We start from the raw sequence: 19,526 nt of genomic DNA on the forward strand, positions 1-19,526 counted from the left end.
AGAATTTTATAGCAAACAGCATAGAACCTCCTAGATTCCACACTTAAGCTTTTATTATATTTGCTTTACTACATATCTATTTATCCATTCCTCTTCTTGGGAGGGATGTAAAAACTCTTTCCCACTTAGTGCTAGAGACTCAGGTTTTTGTTGTTAGGAGTAGAATTCACAAATTTTCTCCATTATAAGTAGCAGTAAGAAATCCAAAGCATCTGAAGAAACAAATGTATTTTATTCCTTGCATAACAACCAGCATCAGGCACATTGCTAAATACATTACAAATAGAATGTCATTTAACCTTCATAGTGTCCTAGTGGGTAGGAGCTGTTATCTCCATTTTATAGGTGAAGAAGCTGATGTTCAGAAGGGTCAAGGAAACTGCTCAGAATTGTTAACATCCATAAGCAAAGAGGGCAGCATTTGAACTCAGGTGTGCCTTGTGTTAAAGTTGTTGCTCATAACCACGGTGCCATAGAGTTAATCCCTTGCATTCCCTCTACCTAATCCCAGCCCTAGTTTATAGCCAGGGGAACAAGGAGAACGGAGGTTTGCTCCAACATTCACATACAAACCACTGGGCAGAAATTCTCCAAAGACCCTTTTTTATATATCAGTGATGATGGCTGCTCACCTTTTTTTTAAACAGCTAGATGAAATGGAAATGTAGTAGCTTTGTGTTTTGATTTTGGTTCCTAGAAGTATCCCTTTAGGAGAAATAGAAACTGTGTTTTTATTTGTTTTATTCTGAGCTTGACAGCTATTCCTTGCTTCTTCTCCAAATTGTTAGAGAATCTCTAGAAGCCTTGGATGGCTTTCAGAATTGCTTCTAAGGAAAGGGAACTAAGGCCGTACGTATTGTGTTTCGTTCAGCTTTTTTAAAAAGAAGAAAAGCCCTTGTTTTCTACTTTTTAGTGTTTGGTTTAAGTTTAGTTGATGCATCAAGGTACTTTTATATTTAAGACTTTAAAGCGTAACTGTTTGGTTTGAACCTTTTGACTAGTAGGCCCGTGACCATTTTCTTTTCTTTTGTCTCAGCAGTATGCTGTAATTTACTCAATAAATATTCCTCATCAGTGCTGCTTCATGAGTGCTGAGGTTTAGTAGACGAGATAATCATGTCATATTAGTGTTTTCATTTAATTGACAGCAGTGCACTGAATATTGGTTAGAAAACATGGAATTAAATTACAAACTCAACTTATTTTGAATGGTTTCTGACTTGTATGTACTCGTATTCACTCCTGTCTGATTTGAATATTTTTGTTGTTCATTAGCCATTCTCTTCCGTTTCACTTCCATGTATCAGGCCTTCCCTGTGACTTACTGATAGAAAACATTGTGAAGTCGCTTTTACTTTAATGCATCTGCTCATAGCACAGCCCAAAGCTGTTAAAATGTTGTGGTTTCCAAATGTATTTTCAGTTATCAGTGGTCATGCTTATAGAGTGTTTAAACTTACTGAAAAATCTGTGGGCATTATAGCCAGTTAATTATGAAGTACTAATATCTGGTGACTAAAAAGGCCAGAATCTCTTGGGAATAAGGCAGTATCACAAAGGGCCCCAGTGCTTTTTCATAAGTGAATATAGGACAATGAAAGGTAGTAGTTCTTATTTATAAATTGCTTGACATACTTTGTTTGTTTCTTTAAAAATCATGGAAGCTAAGATCTATAGGATATCACTTTATTTGGCTTCAATGAAGAAACCAAATCCTTCTGGGTCATAATTAGCTAATAGACATTTTGGGACCAACAAGGGCTAAAAAGGGACAAAACAAAAAGGCAGCAAAGTTCTATGTACTGTGTACTGCAGAGCTTTTGCCCTTGCAGTAGCACAGCAAATTCCAGAGAAGGGCTGGTACTCCCTGGCTTCATGCAGCAGCACCACCAGCATTGTCAAGCCCTAACTTCTGTTCTTGCTACCTGCAGTGCACTCTTAATCTGAGCATATCTATATTCTGACTTATATTTTCTAGTGTGACTTATATGGGGGAAAAAATAATACTTCAAATTCCTACTTCTGTTACCTTCTACTTAAGTGACTTAGGCAAATTACTTAACCTCTCTGGGCGTTCATTCTGAAAGTGAAAGTGCATGTGCTATTGAGGGTCCAACATCAATTTACGTATTTGTGACTCTAACCCTGACCCCATTGCCCTGGGTAATATGAAGTTGATTTACAACATCAACAAGTTAAAATTTTATGATTGGAGGATTCTGGGTTGTGGTGGCAGCATAATTTTTCAAGCAAGCTGAGTTCTCACATAAAAATGGGACAACTAGATCACAAAACCAAAAACCCACAGACAACATTTATAACAAAACTGAGGGACAGAGGTAGTCCTAAAACTCCAAGACACAAGTATCTGGAACAAAAGATCACTGAGAGCCGCAAGACCTGCTGGGATATCAGCATCTTGTGAAAGAAAGGAGAGGGGAGCAAGGGGTCATGTGGCAGACTTGAGGCAGGGAAAACTCCAAGACAGCCAGATGGCGTTCACTGGAAAGGACCTAGGTTGCTCTGAGAACAGCGAGCGCCAGGGCCTGCAGTGAGATGTGAGGGCCCAGCAGCCCCTGGGAACTTGCACCGTTGAGCAGCCAGGATTTCCGCAGCACTGGGGAGAAACTACTGGGAGCAAAAGAAACCCTGGACAGGACAAGGACAACAGAAACAGAAGAAAGAGAAGTTCCAGGGTAAGAGTGGGGAGGGGCAGAGCTAAGAAATCTCAGAAAGCAAGTGGCCAGATTTTTCATACCAAATGAAAGCAGCAGAAGAGGGAGCTCTAAGAGTTCAGTAACAGACGTTTCACATAAAAAAGAAAAAAGCACCAGAAAAGTACCAAGGTCAAATCCATACTGAGTTTTAAGGAAAAGTAAATAATGAGCAGACTAATATCCCCGGCCATGAATACATACCACCAGGAAAACACACCTACAAGATAGATCACAGCTGTAGTATTCTGTTTCAGAACGAGCTACATCTTTAAAAAGTGATGAAAGAACAACAGAAATCAGAATTTAAAACTCTCAAATGAGGTGACAGACTTCAGGAAATATTTATGAGTAAAAGCTTATTTCAGAAATGAAGACTAAAGCAGAAGGAGCCTAAGAGCAGATAGATACAAAAATAATGTTGCAAGAGGAATAGAAGTGGAATAGGAGGAAAATGTTAAAACTCACAAAGCAATAAGGAACAAAAAAAGATTTAAGGTTAAATGGTAAATACTGAATACAGGGAAAGATAATTCAGCCTACAATTAAAGAGTCCCTGAAGAAAAAATAAAACAAAGGAATGGAACAAATACCAAAAACAGTCTTGAAATAAGTTCTTTAAACTACAAAGAAACAGTACTTTAAATTGTAAAATATCATAATGTGTGTCTACAAATAGTAACCCATGATGAGCAACATCAAGATATGTTCTGATGAAATGACTGGACTTTAAAGACAAAGAAAAAAAAAAGAAACGAGCATCTAGACCTGCACTGTCTAAGGTAGCCACTAGCCAACTGGCTACTAAGTTTTTGTGGTGCTCCTAGTGTGGATTGACGTGTGATACATACTTGCTTCCAAAGACTTAGTATGGAAAGGAGGAGTAAAATATCTCATTAAGAACTTTTTATGTTGTTACATGTTGAAATAGTATTTCATTAAGTAAAACATATTATTAAACTTTTACCTCTTTCCTTTTGCTATTTATTATGGCTACTAGAAAATTTAAAATTACATATGCAATTGTGTTTTGGCCTGCATTATATTTCTGTTGGTCAGCCGATGAAGAACTTTAGCATCCCTTCTGGGTCGGGACTGTGTACAGAATCATATTATCCTCTTTCTGGAGCTAGAAGACCTTGCTAAATGGAAGTTTCTTGTAAAGAGCCCTTTTTTCTCTCTTTGTCTCTTACTCTACGTAGAATCTCTTTTTTCTTAGATTACTTCTAGCATGTCTCGGAATGTTTTATTCTCCTGAATAAACCAGAGTGCAGGAGCCCTTCATAGCTACGTGGCGATGAGGAGGGGAGTGCCGCGGCAGTGTGCTCATCACAGTTTAAGTCCATCGCCTGAGCAAACGCACGGCACACCCCTCGCAGGGCCCTCCAACCATGACCGCGCTTTCTAGATCACCTCCATGTGAGGTACAGCTACTGTCTCTTGTGGCTCCCTCTGGAAACTCTGCATTTTTCTTTTCTCTTTCCCTCTTCCAGCTCTTGCTTTTTGTTTTATTTTAGTATATTTGCTCTCCAACAGCATTTGCGTTGATTTTCTTGGTGATTTATCTTTTTCAGACAATCAAGTTAAGGATGAGCTTCTGTGGTATTAGACCTGTAAACAACCTGTATTCAAACTGAGTTTCCTTTAAGGGGAAAACAAATTTTTTATTTAAATTATTAAAATCATTTTCTATGGAATAGAATTTTAGTGAAAATAAATAAACAAACTTCCATTGACCCACTGAACATTTGAAATATGAAACTAGTAATTACTTGAAGGTGTTTTATAAAGTCAGTTTGTAAACTTTTACATATTTTATGTATGTTCTATAGAAGAATAAATATTACCATTCAACATTTCATTCTCTAAATTAATCGGAGGAATATTCTTTATACTTTCACATTCATTCTGACACTACTGTCTCCAGTCAGCCTTTCTGAGATTCAGCCCTAACATAAAAATTAAACTGAATCATGTTAGATTTAAAAGCAGTCATGTTCCATTGCACTAGTAAAGAGTAATGGAAAAACAAAACACCACCATTCATTCTGAAATGTCTCGTTTTAGGGCAGAATGGCTATAGACATTTTGCTAAATCTGCATCTCACATTAGGAAATGAGTTGTTCTCTACATGAGTTTTTAATGTGATATCATTTTTAGTGGGTGTTAATGGAGAGAAATTGCTAAGTGGTAGAGTACTCAAAGCAAGATAAACAACCATTATTTTAGAACTCTTAATTTGTAAATCATACTAAGTATTACTATAATTGCAGTTTTATTTTCTATAAGAGATTTTTGTTGATATTAGGAAATTATTTTAACAAAAAGAAAAAGTGATTTACTTTCAGTATTATCTGAATGTTGGTAACTTACTTAGCTGTGCCTCTGGGAATCTTGACAATATTATTTTTGTGTATCACATCTTTTCCCTATTTCATTTTGGGTTTTTTATAAGTACAAATATATGGAGTACATGTGCAGTTTTGTTACATGCATAGATTGCATAGTGGTCAAGTCAGTACTTTTAGAGTATCCATTACCTGAATAACATGTGTTGTAACACGTAGTAATTATTTAATAATTTCTCATCCTCCTCCTCCCTTCTACCCCCTTACCGTTCTGAGTCTCCATTGTATGTCATTCCACTCTCTTCATCCATGTGTATACATTTTTACAGCACCCACTTATGAGTGAGAACATCTGATGTTTGACTTTTTGTGCTTGGCTTGTTTCACTTAAAATAATGACCTCCAGTTCCATCCATGTTGCTGCAAAAGACATAATTTCATCTTTTTTATGGCGGAATAGTATTCCATTGTGTATATATGGATTTTCTTTATCCATTCATTCATTGATAGACACTTAGGTTGAGTCCATGTTTTGCTATTCTGAGTAGTGCTGTGATAAGCACGTAATATAATTGCTGGTATCTTTTTGATATATTGATTTCCTTTTGTGTGGGTACATATCCAGTACTGGGATTGCCAGACCAAATAATAATTGTAGTTTTAGTTCTTTGAGAGTTCTCCATACTGTTTCCCATAATGGCTGCACTAATTTACATTCCCACCAACAGTGTGTAAGAGTTCCCTTTTCTCCACATCCTCACCAGCATCTGTTATTTTTAATAATAGCCATTCTAACTAGGGTAAGGTGATATCTCATTGTGGTTTTGATTTGCATTTCTCTGACAATTAGGGATATTGAACATTTTTTCATACACCTCCTGCTGAAGACCAGGAGGCTCCCTCAGCAGCTTCCAGGAAGGAGTGTGAGGTGTACTGGTTTGGGAGTCTTTGCTCTGGCACTCATGTCCCAGGTGCCTGGGCAAGCCACTCAACCATCCTGCCCTATACACAGGGATCCATTTTATATCTCTTTTTGAAAAATGTCTATTCATGTCCTTGGGCCAGTTTTTATTATTTTTTATTGTTATGCAATTGTTTTGAGTTCCTTGTATATTCTGGATATTAGAAACTTTTTAGTTTAAGTAAATCCCATTTTTCTATCTTTGTTTCGTTGCCTCTGCTTTTCAAGTCTTAGTCATAAATTCTTTTGTCCAGAAAAATTTTCCCTAAGTATTTTTCTAGTTTTAGGTCTTACATTTTAAGTCTTTAATCCATCTTGAGTTAATTTTGTATATGGTGAGAGATAGGAGTCGAGAGTCATTTTTCTGCATATGGCTGTCCAATTTTTCTATAACCATTTATTTAAGAGGGTTTCCTTCCCTCAGTGTATGTTATTGTCAGCTTTGTCAAAGATGAATTGGCTGTAAATATGTGGCTTTATTCCAGTTTTTTCCCATTGATCTATATGTCTGTTTTATACCAGTACCATGTTGGTCTGGTTACTATAGCTTTATAAGATAATTTGAAGTCAGGTAATGTGTTGCCTCCAGCTTTGTTCTTTTTGCCCAGGATTGCTTTGGCAATTTAGGCTCTTTTTTGGCTCCATAAGAATTTCAGGGTGTTTTTTTCTAATTCTGTGAAAAATGACATTGGTGGTTTGATGGGGATTGCATTGAATCTCTATTTTGCTTTGGGCAGTGTGGTCATTTTAACAATGTCAATTTGTCCAATCCTTGAACATGGGATGTTTTCCCTTTTGTTTGTGTTCCCTTCAGTTTCTTTCATCAGTGTTTTGTAGCTTTCCTTATAGAGATTTTTCACCTCCTTGGTTAAATTTATTTCTAAGTATTTTAATTTTTTGTAGCTGTTACAAATGGGATTACCTCATTGATTTCTTAGGTAGATTGTTATTGTTATATAAAAATGCTACTGATTTTTTGTACATTGATTTTGTATCCTATAACTTTACTGAATTGATTTATCAAGTTGAAGAATTTTTTTTGTATGATGTTTTTAGGTTTTTCTAGACATAAGATCATGTCAGCAAATAGGGAAAATTTGACTTCCTCTTTTCCAATTTGGATGCTTTTTATTTCTTTCTCTTACTTGATTGCTCTGGCTACGATTTCTGATACTATGTTGAACAGGAGTGGTGAGCTGGGCATCCTGGTCTTGTTCCAGTTCTTAGAGAAAATGTTGTTTCAGCTTTTCCTGATTCAGAATTGTTAGCTGTGGGTTTGTCATATATTGCCTTTATTATTTTAAGGTACATTCTTCCTGTGCCTAGTTTGTTGAGGGTTTTTAACAGGAAGGGATGTTGAATTTTAAGCAGTCTAAACCAGTTTACAAGGGGATGTTTATAACTGCCCTCAGGGCCTTGCAGTTTTTCTTGGTATTTTTGTGTTTATCTTAAGCAAGTGCTTTTCACCCTTAGGTGTCCATTTTCCCCTGTGGGGAACCTCTTTTTTTTTTTTTTTCTCAGTGGTTTGTCAATTTTGTTTATCTTTTCATAAAACCAACTTTTTGTTTCATGGATCCTTGGTATTTTTTTTAAGTCTCTATTTCATTTATTAAAACAGTTTTGATCTTTGTTATTTCTTTTCTTCTAATTTTGAATGTGGTTTGTTCTTGCTTTTCTAGTTCCTTGAGGGTACATCCTCAGATTGTTAATTTATGATCTACTTTTTTTATGTAGACATTTAGCACTATAAAATTCCCTCTTAGCACTGCCTTTGCAGTACCTGACAAGAGGTTTTGGTATGTTGTATTTTCATTTGTTTCAAAAAATTTTTTGATTTTGTTATTTACCCAAAGATTGTTCAGGAGAATGTTGTTTGTATAGTTTCCAAAGTTTCTCTTGGCATTGATTTCTAGTTTTGTTCCACTGTGGCCTGAGAATATATTTGATATGATTTAGATTTTTAAAAATTTGTTGAGACTTGTTTTGTGGCCCAACAAATGGTCTACCTTGGAGATGTTACATATGCTGTTGAAAAGAATGTATATTTTGCAGTTCTTGGATAGAGTGTTCTGTAAATGTCTGTTAGGTCCATTTGGTCTAACATCCAATTTGAGTCCAGTGTTTCTTTGTTGATTTTCTGTCTTGATCTTTCTAATACTATGAGTGGGATCTTGAAGTCCCCCACTATTTTGTATTACTGTCTATCTGTCTTTAGGCCCAGTAATATTTATTTTATGAATCTGGGTTCTCCAGTGTTGGGTACATACATATATTTAGGATATTTATATCCTCTTCCTGAATTGAAATGCTTCTAGTCAATCATTTTGAAAAAAAAAAAAAAAAAAAGTGACGTTGTTTGTCAGCTTATAATTTACCCACTGCATGTAGTCTCTGTCTAAATTATTACTAATTCTCAATTAGTAAAGTCTGATAAGACTTACTACTTAACAAATAAGCATTTGTTACAACATCTGGAATTGAGAAGTGAAATAGATTTGTGCATCTGTAATCTTCCCATGTTTTCTTTAAAGAACACATTAGAGTTTCTCTCATGTTCTTAATTAGAGAACAAGAAATTTTCTGTCTTCTTCATGCAAGCTATTGTGGGCTAGGGAATCAGGATGTTGAAGAGAAAGGATTTGGGTAGGATTATTTTCTAGCTTCTCTGTTGTGTGTCTTTCAGCTTATTTATAAAAACCAAGGCCATGATGTATATTTGGTTACCTTTAGAAGAGATGCTGACACTGCCTGTCAGGCTAGCAGCCCATTTGGCATCCCAAACTGGAAGAATACCTGTTTTGCCCACCATTTCTTTTGTGATTCGGTGATGTTTTCCCTTGGGTGCCTGTGGCAAACAAGCACAGCAAAGCCTTCTTGTGATTGCCATGAAAACAGTTCTGAAGTATATCTGATTCTTTGTTCTTCACCCAAGTTGCTTATAGAGAACTGTGTGTAGCATTTCAACATTATGTGATTTCAGAGTTTAGTAACCTCAGGAGCAATGCCAGTCAAAACCCCTTTGTTAATATGCCTGTATGTCTTGTAGAATGTGAAATTGCCACCTCTTTCATTAGTGGGTCCTGCGTGGCCGCCTATTGTTCAATAGCATCTGTACATTCCAGCTGTCCCTGCCCCACCCCCACCAAGTGCACATGCAGCACTGTGAGCTTCTCCAGAACCTTCTCCAGCCTGCATATGCTGGAAGTACTCATCTCTGCACATGTGGTAGAAGTGAAGATAGTTCACCACATAAGCTCTTTTGTGACCATTTATCACATTGTCACTTTACCAAGATTGTTTTCAAGTGCCTAATAAAAATATTCAGGAAATATGTGTTAGTGGCAGGGCTGGGACTAGAGCACCTGCCCTTGGACTTCCATTCTGTGTAGTTATTTCCAGGGCACCATGACTGCCCATGCAGTCTAATCAAGGGCAAAGCATAAGAAATATTATCCTTTTTAAAGGATAATATATTTAAGTTGCTATTTGGTAACTTTTTGATCATCCTCAGTTTCATTTTGGTGTGAAAATTAAGTTGTGAAAACAGATGTGTAAGGAGAAGCGTTAAAGATCAGCAAAGACAAAGAACACTAAGTGATCGGCAAGGGAAAGGAAGTAGGGAAATTCAGTAGCCCTCATTTTATCTATATTTTGGATTATATTTCTACTCTGATTCCTTTCTTTTGTAAATGGGAAAAATTATACTCGTAGAAGTTAAAAATGACCTGTCCAGGTTAAATTTAGTGGAAGTTATAAACCTTCCTGATTCAACATTCAGTAGTATTTCCAGTATAACACACTGGGTTCCCCTATTTGGGTAAAGAGGGTAATTTCTTCATGGAAGTTAGCTAAATCTGCAGCTAATACCACAGAGCTGTGGAGAAGATCTGAACAAAGACACTCTTAGACAATGTAGTGGGTTCCAATGAGAATTTACTCCTAGATGAATTCCTAAGTGCAGAGTAGTTCCTGGAAGAATCTCTGCAACACCACTATTGTGTCGGTGAGCTCCTTCTCTGAAAAAAAGCCACCCCCAAATTCAGTCTCTTAAAACAACCATCATTTATGTTTTACAGCAGCTAATCATTAGAATCATACCATAATATTTGTGCTTCTTTCACTGAGCTTTCTATCAGATCTTTGGAGTCCAGTGTAATTAAATCCATGTACTTCTTATGAGATGCAATATTTCTTCTCAATTTTAAGTAGACCATTTTTTAAAAGCAAAAAGAAATTTTAGTATTTTTCTCTGACCTTTATTTCACTTAAGAAGTAATGGGGCTGGGTACAGTGGCTCACGCCTGTAATCCTAGCACTCTGGAAGGCCGAGGCGGGAGGATCACTCAAGGTCAGGAATTCGAAACCGGCCTGAGCAAGAGTGAGACCCCGTCTTTTCTAAAAATAGAAAGAAATTAATTGGCCAACTAAAAATATATAGAAAATATTAGCAGGGCATGGTAGCACATGCCTATAGCTCAAGCTACTTGGGAGGCTGAGGCAGAAGGATTGCTTGAGCCCAGGATTTTGAGGTTGCTGTGAGCTAGGCTGATGCCACAACACTCTAGCCCGGGCAACAGGGTGATACTCTGACTCAAAAAAAAAGAAAAAAAGTAATGATGTTTCATCATAATGTAATCTGTATTTATTTTGCCTTTTTTAAACTTTAAGGTCTAGTGTTTTATAATTACAGATAGCAATCCTTGTGATCTTTCTACCACTGTAATGCCTCAGTTGTGAAAAACTTAAATTCAGGCATTTTAAAAAATTAAAGTGTCTTCATGTAATCTAACTATGCCATTTTTAAACTACCTGGGCACAGTGTCACCCTTAAACATTCCTGCTACCATTATCATTGGATTCAGTTTTGTTTGTGATGGAAATGTTCAAGTCTAAGTTCCCACTCACCCTTTTCTGGTCCTGATTGTTGTGAAGCACTTTTAGTGCTAAGTCTTCAAACTATGCTCAACTGTGCCCCCTTTATGTTGGCTTTTTAAGGTGGGTCCATCTGGCATTCACAGTCAGTGTGTTCTTCACTTGTGTGCTGCTTTTTGCTCCTGTTAATGATGAATCCTTGTGTCCCTTTTGTTTGCAGTGTCTCAGTTTGAAACTGAATTCTACATCAGTGGACTTGCGCCTCTCTGTGATCAGCTCGTTGTACTTTCCTACGTAAAAGAGATTTCAGAAAAAACGGTAATTATTTTCTCCCCAAATACAAAGGGATGTGGGGGTTCATTTTTAGCATGATACCCAGATCAGGTTGTATGTCAGAGGAGTCTGCTATAATTGGAGCAGGTCTTTCTGACCTATAAAATAAGGTTGGCAAAGATTACCCTGTAGACCTAACATATTTACCTTCCAGAAACTCTACTCATTGCCTGCCTTTGTTCCTTTTGCTGAGCAAAGAAGAAAGTCTTTTTTTTTTTTTCCCCATCTCTCTTGGTATTTTAGTCAAAAGGAATGAAGGATTCCTCTTGCTGAAAGGCGAAGAAACTAAGCTGACATTGTGCATTAGCAGAAATGACAGCAATGAAGTTGATCGGCTGCAACAATCAGGGTCCCTGTGGTCAGAGGGAATTACAGAAAGGGCAGTTCATTATTTCCTTTGGTCTAGACATATTTGTTTACTTCTCAGTGGTCTAGTGATCCTGACTAGATTGATAATTGCTTTGAAATGGTTTGTTGCTAACGCTCAGTTATCAATGCAAATGATGGTACATCGAAATGTGTGGCTAATAGAAAGCAGCCTATTAGATGACCTTGGAAGAAGGCTGTATACATGGCCTAGTGGAGGGGCATTCATGCCCAGTCTCCCTTTGAAGCCAGGGTTGGCCCCATTCCTAGCTTATCTTTATTGTTAGAGTCCAGGGGTCCTGCCAGCAAGAGGACAGGAGGGTGGCTTCAAGGCATAAACAAGGAGAGCTATTGTAAAGGATTTTCTTTTGGGTGCTGTATATAAAAGAAATTGCAATTGATTCTCCAGCCCTTTACAGTAAATAGGCAAGTGGGTTCTCCTTGTTTGTATCCTCTCTCTCTCTCTTTTTTTTTTTCCTTTTCAAATGGCAAGAAATAAAATGGGAGAGAAAAACCCTGGGAGCCGTGGTTTTGAAGTAGTAGCTGCTCTTGAGCATTTCTCTGAGCGAGCACTTGCATTAGGAAGCCATCACTATAGTAACTGAAGCTCTGGGTGCCCATGTTGCTAGGCAATGAAATGCTGTAGACTTAGGTGAACACTCCAACCTACTAAAATCAATAGGGTTGGCTTCTAGCCCTATTGCAGGACATCAGTTTACTATTATTTTATTTATTTTTTGAAAATAAAGAAAAGTAGTGGCTCCCGAGGGAATAAATACAGTGCTTTTTGTTGAGGAATGTGGGGAGGATTGAAAATGTGATTGAGAGAAATAAGGAAAGAAGCAGTAAAATGAAAAAGGGAAAGTCTAATAAAAATTGACCAAAAAAGAAAGAAAGAAAACCTTTGTTAATAAAAAACAGAGACTATTAGAAGGAAATAAAAAACAAAGACAGGCCAACCTCATAGAGAAAATTAGAAAATGGACTTTTTTCAGAGGAAGAAGTGAGGGTCTTAGAGATAACTTGAAAATGTGTGTGCCAATCTGTATATTTTCTCATACACCAAAGTACACCTTAAATCCTTAAACATAAATAAACTCATAAAAAAGAGTAAGGGAGGCCAGGTGCAGTGGCCTGTACCTATAATCCTAGCACTCTGGAAGGCCAAGGCAGGAGGATCTCTTGAGGTCAGGAGTTCAAGACCAGCCTAAGCAAGAAGGAGACCCTGTCTCTACTAAAAATAGAAAAAATATTAGCTAGTCAACTAAAAATAGAAACAAAAAATTAGCCGGGCATGGTGGCTCACACCTGTATTCCCAGCTACTCAGGAGGCTGAGGCAGGAGGATCGCTTGAACCCAGGAGTTTGAGGTTGCTTTGAGCTAGGCTGACACTACAGCACTCACTCTAGCCTGGGCAAAAAAGTGAGACTCTGTCTCAAAAAAAAAAAAAAAAAAAAAGACCAAGGGAATAAAGACTTTGGTCTATCTCCTGCCCTGGCTTTCTTTTTTCATATTGAAAAATTTGTTTTTATATTATTCAGTGTTATCCCCCCACATATTTTCCCTGTAATACCTTTTACATATGTGCATGTTTTCACATAGTTGCAGTCGTAGTCACATGCTACTCTGCATTACACTATTTTTATGAGCTTTTTTTCTATTCTTTCTCCATATGTGTATATAGTCTCCTCATTATCACATTTGGTAGTTGTGTACTATTCCATCTGGTTAGTACACCCTCATTTATTAAGCTGCTCCCCCAGTGTTTTACTTTTATTTCATTCATTGATAAAGCACATGTGTGTTAAGAATTGTGCTAAGCACTGGGGGTCAAAGGTCAAAACAACCAACTTCCTGTTCTTAGGAAGGTCACAGGTAAGCAGGGCTGTTTGGCCAGGGAACAAAAGGTCTAACATGAAATGAATTGCATTGCTGATGCTTTTCTTACACATATAAAGGAACTTTCTATATGGTCTAGTGAGGGCATTTTCTTTTAATTTTATTTTATTCAGCATTTTTTTTTTTACTTTGCTCTTCTGATTTTGATGTTTTCATTATTATAATAGTCAATTTTTTAAGTATCCAAATCTTATAGTTTTTTCCTCTTTTTTTCTAATTTCAAAATTGATAGATTTCCCATTTCTCCAAAAATCTGATAAATTATAGTATATATTCACTAGGGGTTTTTTTATGTGCTAGTTGATCTTTTTGTTGTTATTGTTGACAGTGTCAAAAAATAATTGATCTTTTATAGTTGCTATTTTATTTTGAATTGTTTACAATGTATGAGATACAGAGCTAGTATAATTGCTATTCAGTTAACCTCACAAAATTGGTGAAAGAAATCTAGGCTTACCCTTTTTTTTTTTTAGGAAACCTGGAGAGTTGGGTATGGTTCTCGATTTTTTTCCATTCTTTTCCTCTCGTCTGTGTCTTCCCTATATCACAATCATACTGCTTTAAGTATTGTTGTTTTGGAAAATGAATTTGAGTATATGTTTTATGACTGTATGCCAAGCACTCAAAAAGCATGAAGTTTAAGTAAAACAGACTTGATTTTAAATCCAAGGTTCACCATAAGTCCCTCTTTTCCCACAAATCCCCCAGTCTTATCATTTGTGTAACTTTAACTTAGTTAACTTTTTGATCCTTTGTTCCTTTATCTATAAAATTAGGAAGAGTAGGTACTTAATTTTGCAGGGTTAATTTAAGAATTCAAGGAGAGTAATCTCTACATAATCCCCTACTAGTAGGCTGGTTGAACTGTCACTGGTCCCGAGTAAATACCATCATCCTTCCCCTTCTGTCTTTATCTAGAGCTGTGTTGTCCAAAACTATAGTCACTAGCCATGCGTAACTGTTTAAACTAATGAAAATTAAATAACATTTAAAATTCAATTCTCAGTCACACTAATCACATTTCATGTGTTCAGTAGCCACCGTGACCAGTGTTTACTGTATTGGCAGTGCAGGTATAGAACATTTCCATCATCTCAGCAAGTTCTGATTTGGAAATGACTCTTAATCTTTGACTTTTCAGAATCATCAGCAAGGTTACTACTAGCGGCAATGATTTGGATAAAGGAGCAGTTTGTGATATTGTCTTTATTAATCCTCACATTTGTCTGGAAGAGATGTAATAAAGTTGTCTAAATACAAGGTCGCTGTCTTGAACCGACACTTCAGTGGAAGTTGAGTGGGAAGTAGTAGTACCTGTCCTCTTTATCTCATGCAAAATGTCAGAAAATAAGATAGTTTAACACTGTTTTATTTTCTGTTAAAAGGCTGCTTATGGCAGGCTGTTAGAAAGGCTTACATGTGCCAAAATGATAAAACCAAGGCAAGTATGGCTAACTGAAATTAATTTGTATAACTTATAAAAAAGTAATTAAAATGTGCCTTTCCCTCTCTTTTCCTTGCTAGGAACGGGAATACTGTGCCAGGCCTAGACTGGACATCATCCAGCCACTTCCGGAGACTTGCGAAGAGATCTCTTCTGATGCTTTGACTGTCAGAGGCTTTCAGGAGAATGAATGTAGAGATTATCATTTAGGTGAGAGAGAGCAAAGATCTGGCTCATGTGATTTCTTATACTTAAAATTTTTTTCCCCCTTCCACTTGATTTATACTAAAGGGAATTTAATTTGAGGTGCTGTAAGGAACTTAGAAAATATTTGGGCAGGCCTCTTATGTTGAAAACTAGGGCATCCAGGCCCAGAGATATTGCAGAACTTTCCTGAGCTCTGATAGTAGAAGGGAAGGGTAGAGATGAAACCAGGAACAAGATGAGGATTAGGCTCCTTGTTTTCTGTTCTTGTATTTTTTTCTATTGTCCTAACTATTTAACATGACACTTAACATTGAGCAGCGTGACTCCATGGTTGTCATATCACTCCCAACTTCATGTTCCTAGAAGGTCTGATTTGCTCTGGGATGGCAGAGACATTGTCTTTCCTGTTTGTACCTGAGTGCTCAGAGCCTGGAAGAGTCCTGGGACATAGTAGGTGTTCAGTGAATATTTTCTGAGTGTCTGGCTGAATACACATAGCCACTGCTCAGAAATAAAGGGAGAACCATTACTATTTAGTCATACCAGGGACATCTGTGGGTGTTATCATATCCTTGGAAAATATATTGATGAAAATAGAATAGTTAAGCTTTATAGAAATTCTTTTACTGCTTTAAAAGCAATCGACATTTTATGAGAATACTTACAGTTCTCATTTTGACCAAAGGAACTGAAGAAATATTCTATACATGTTTGAATTCTCTTATATGAAGCCCCTAATGAGTTGAAAAATACTGAGAGTATATTCTGGACTTGGCAAAAGTGATTCACAACCAAAAGCGTCTAATCTAAGTATTTTGCTCAGAGCAAACTCTGCTGCACATTTAAAAACCCTTCAAAACAGGTTTTATAATTGAATTCTGCAAGAAACCCTCAGATTGGCATTGTGCACAACATGCTGAAATGATAGATTATGTCCCCAGGGCTTGGGCGTCTGTCATTTATGCCTTAGGTGGCCTTGACCTTGATGAGGAGGAAACATATATCGCCAACTGTGGGGTGTAATTGTTCTGTAAAAATAGAACAGTGCTGTAAATGACCATAAATAAAGTTTATATACAGTAGATGAATTCTCATATGCAACAGACATGGAGAATTTTCAACACTTTTTCAGCCGAAGTAAGAGTTAATGTATTAAACACAGAATTTTAAACCCACCTTATTTTGTTAAGTTTTTTAGTATTTTTCTCCACTCCCTTCCCCTCCCTTGCTTCCTTCCTTTAATTTCAAATAATTTTACACTTAAACATTTTTAATAGCACTGAAATACATTCTGTCATTCTCTATCCTTTTTTCTGCCCTTTCCAACAGAGCCAAACACTTGCAACAAAGGTAGATGTATTTTCTGTTTACTCTTAGATTGGGTAGCCTAAGCAGGTTCTCTGAAACCATTGCCAAGTTTTCTGCCATCGAGTCACACAAGTTGTTCCTCTCTTGTCTCACCTTTAGAATACTCAGAAGGAGAATCACTCTTCTATATCGTGAGTCCAAGAGATGTTGTAGTGGCCAAGGAACGAGACCAAGATGATCACATTGACTGGCTTCTTGAAAAGAAGAAATATGAAGTAGTTTTGATTTTTTTGTTTCCTTGAAAGTATTGACTCATCTGTAACATAGAGAAAACAAAATATTTTTATAGTAAATCTTTTATGTAGCTGAAGTAGAGTGCCCTAAGCCAAAAATATGTAGGAGGTTAATAACTTTCTAATATACTTTTCAGAAATTAGGGAACAGAAAGATTGCAACAGGTTGACTGGCTTTAGTGTTAAATAGGGAGGAGTTGGGGATGGAGGTTAGACCCAGCCTACTGAAATTTTTATTTTGTGGTCTTAAGGAAATTAAAATAGAGTCCTCTATTTGGATATTTTAGTGAAATCGTTGATGCTTATCAAATTAATACTCACTTAGGATGGTGTGAACTACCACTTTGGATAGGTGGAAAACCTGAGGCCTCAGGACACATCTGGCCCTCCAGATTGCCAAATGCAGCCCCTCAGCCGAATCCAAATTTCACCAGCATAATCCCTTTATTAAAAGGATTTGTTCTGTAAAATTTGGATTCAGTCAAATTTTTTTTCAAAATTATTTTTCAACTTTAATAGGTACAAAGGCATTATTATATTGGTTTAGTTAAACTCTTTAGTTTAAACTCTTTATATACTAATTAGGTAAAAACAACAGCAACAAATAGTATACCTATTTGTTGCAAACAAATAGGTATACTATTTGTTGCACTGAGTTTATAAACACCTGGAAGAATTTGAAAAATAAAAAAAAAAATGTTTTCGTTTATAAACTATTTTGGAGTCCAGGTATTGATAGCTAGTTCATTACCCAGTTATGACCATGTTGCTTTAGATCCAGTAGTTTCTTAAAAAAATAATTTTGTTTTAAATATTTATGTTAAAGTAATACTTGTAAACTTTCCAAAATAAAAACAAAATCAGAGGTTTTCAGACAAGATCGGATGCGTTCAGGGTGGTATGGCCATAGACGAAAATCAGAGGTTTTCAAACACTTAATTGTAGATATACATAAACATATGCATATAGTTTACCTTTTTATTGAAACATAAAGGAAAAGTGCCCCTTTGTCAATATATGTCATATAGATTTAGATTGACAGATGCCTTTTTTTGGTGTGGAGACTAGGAGATTTTGTTGTGTTTCGATTTGTGTCTGAAATGTGATTCCAGTATCCTAATGTGGAAATGAATTCAAATGGAAATAAGAGAAGTCTTCATTTTGGTTGACTGCTTTTGTTTGAGTTTGAATTCTGTGGGGTTCATTCAACCATGGCATTAAAAATTCCAGTGCTTCAGGCAAAAGCCATGAGAAAATGGGCTTTTATTCATGTAGTCCAGAATGCGAAACATATTAGTAATATAGTGTTTATAACTTTAATATCTTTCTCTCCCACCTTCTCTCATTTTCTGTCCCTCCTCTTCTGCTCCTTTTGTCATGCTTATGTAAATATAGGAAGCTTTGATGGCAGCTGAAATTAGCCAGAGGAACATTAAAAGACATAAGATTCTGGTAAGTTTCCAATTTTATTATTTGAAACATGACTTTGTCTTTCAATAAGTTATAATGAGACTGAAAGTAATTTGAGAAGAACAGGTTTTTCCTGTCTTTTGAGAATTTATTTCAAACTAATTCCCTAATCTGTGAGATCAGAATATTTCGTTTTATCAAATCAGTTTCTACTTGTAAACAAGAGACTTGAACACCTGCTGGGAGGTAGTTTTAGGTAACTTGGAAACTGTATTTGTGAAAAACACTTTAAATACAAAGCATTCCAGTTATGTGTGTGGAAGTTGCGTAAATCATAGGTAAAATCACATTATCACAAAATTCATGAAAAGAGTGGTCTTATAAGACTACATTATTTCAGTGTCTCCATAAAAACACACTCAATCAATTTTGTCATGGAGACTAAGCTAGGACATCAAATACATTTTTATTACATTTTGGACTCTGGGAAAATATAGTGAGTGAAAACTCCTTTTTTGCTACCTATGATGGTGAATGTGCAGATGGAAAGCAGAGAAGAAATCATATCCTTTATATGTGAAGGGTCCTTGGAGATCATCTAGCTCAGTGTTCTTGTTTACAGATGAAAACTGGAAAGTTAGTCTTTTATGGCTATTTGGGTTTCAGCACAGATTCCTTCTGCCTACGCTTTTCCCACCTTCAACTCCTCCGTAAAACTCCACATAAAAGCCTTAATTCCCAAAGTACACAAGCAAAGTAATTTAGGAATGAAAGGAGGAGGGAAAACCAGAGCATCTTTTTTTTTTTTTTTTTTGCAGTCAAAACCGTAACAGATAAGCAAGGATTCTCTAGAAATGGAAGAGAAGGCAATGCAGCCCTTAGCATAGTATATGTGGAGATGCAGAGAAGTGAAATGGCATGGCCCGCTTGGTTATGTAGGGCACTTGAAGGGTTCACCACAAGGCCAGCACTACCCAGATCCAGAGGGCCATCTGTAATTAAGAGCTTGGTTCTGTCTCGATTACCTCTAGAAGACAATGTAAGCTCTCAGTGCCATCTCAGGTTTCCCTGTTAGGAAGATTCTCTGATGGAGAACAGGGGGCCAGAGAGGCCAGCTAGGATGGAGATCAGTTAGGAGGCTTTTTTGTAATCGAGGAGGGAAGTGGTGAGACCTGCACAGAGCATCGGTAGGAGTGGAGAGGTGAAGATAGGTGGAAGTTGCAGTTAAACTTGAATCTTTGGGACATGGTGACTGACTCTGTGTGGATAAGAGAATGAGAGCAAGAAATCTAGGCTGACCCCCCAGGCTTTGGGCATGGGCCTGTGGGTAGGATTGTGCTGCTATTCACAGAGAAAGAGAGATATTTGGA

The 19,526-nt window shown here is 36.7% G+C and overlaps 1 protein-coding gene across 3 annotated transcripts in view; it reads left to right on the plus strand.

Moving 5' to 3' along the window:
* VPS41 (VPS41 subunit of HOPS complex) overlaps positions 1–19,526 on the plus strand; it is a 178,902-nt gene that overhangs the window by 118,870 nt on the left and 40,506 nt on the right. For all 3 annotated transcript variants that reach the window (XM_012777598.2, XM_076006294.1, XM_076006295.1), the window contains 4 exons: positions 11,117–11,214; positions 15,019–15,148; positions 16,613–16,728; positions 18,142–18,198. In XM_012777598.2, coding sequence (XP_012633052.1) covers positions 11,117–11,214; positions 15,019–15,148; positions 16,613–16,728; positions 18,142–18,198 — 401 coding nt within the window. The remainder of the gene's footprint in view (positions 1–11,116; positions 11,215–15,018; positions 15,149–16,612; positions 16,729–18,141; positions 18,199–19,526) is intronic.

Source organism: Microcebus murinus, chromosome 9 (genome assembly GCF_040939455.1).
Source record: "Microcebus murinus isolate Inina chromosome 9, M.murinus_Inina_mat1.0, whole genome shotgun sequence".
Taxonomy (NCBI): domain Eukaryota; kingdom Metazoa; phylum Chordata; class Mammalia; order Primates; family Cheirogaleidae; genus Microcebus; species Microcebus murinus.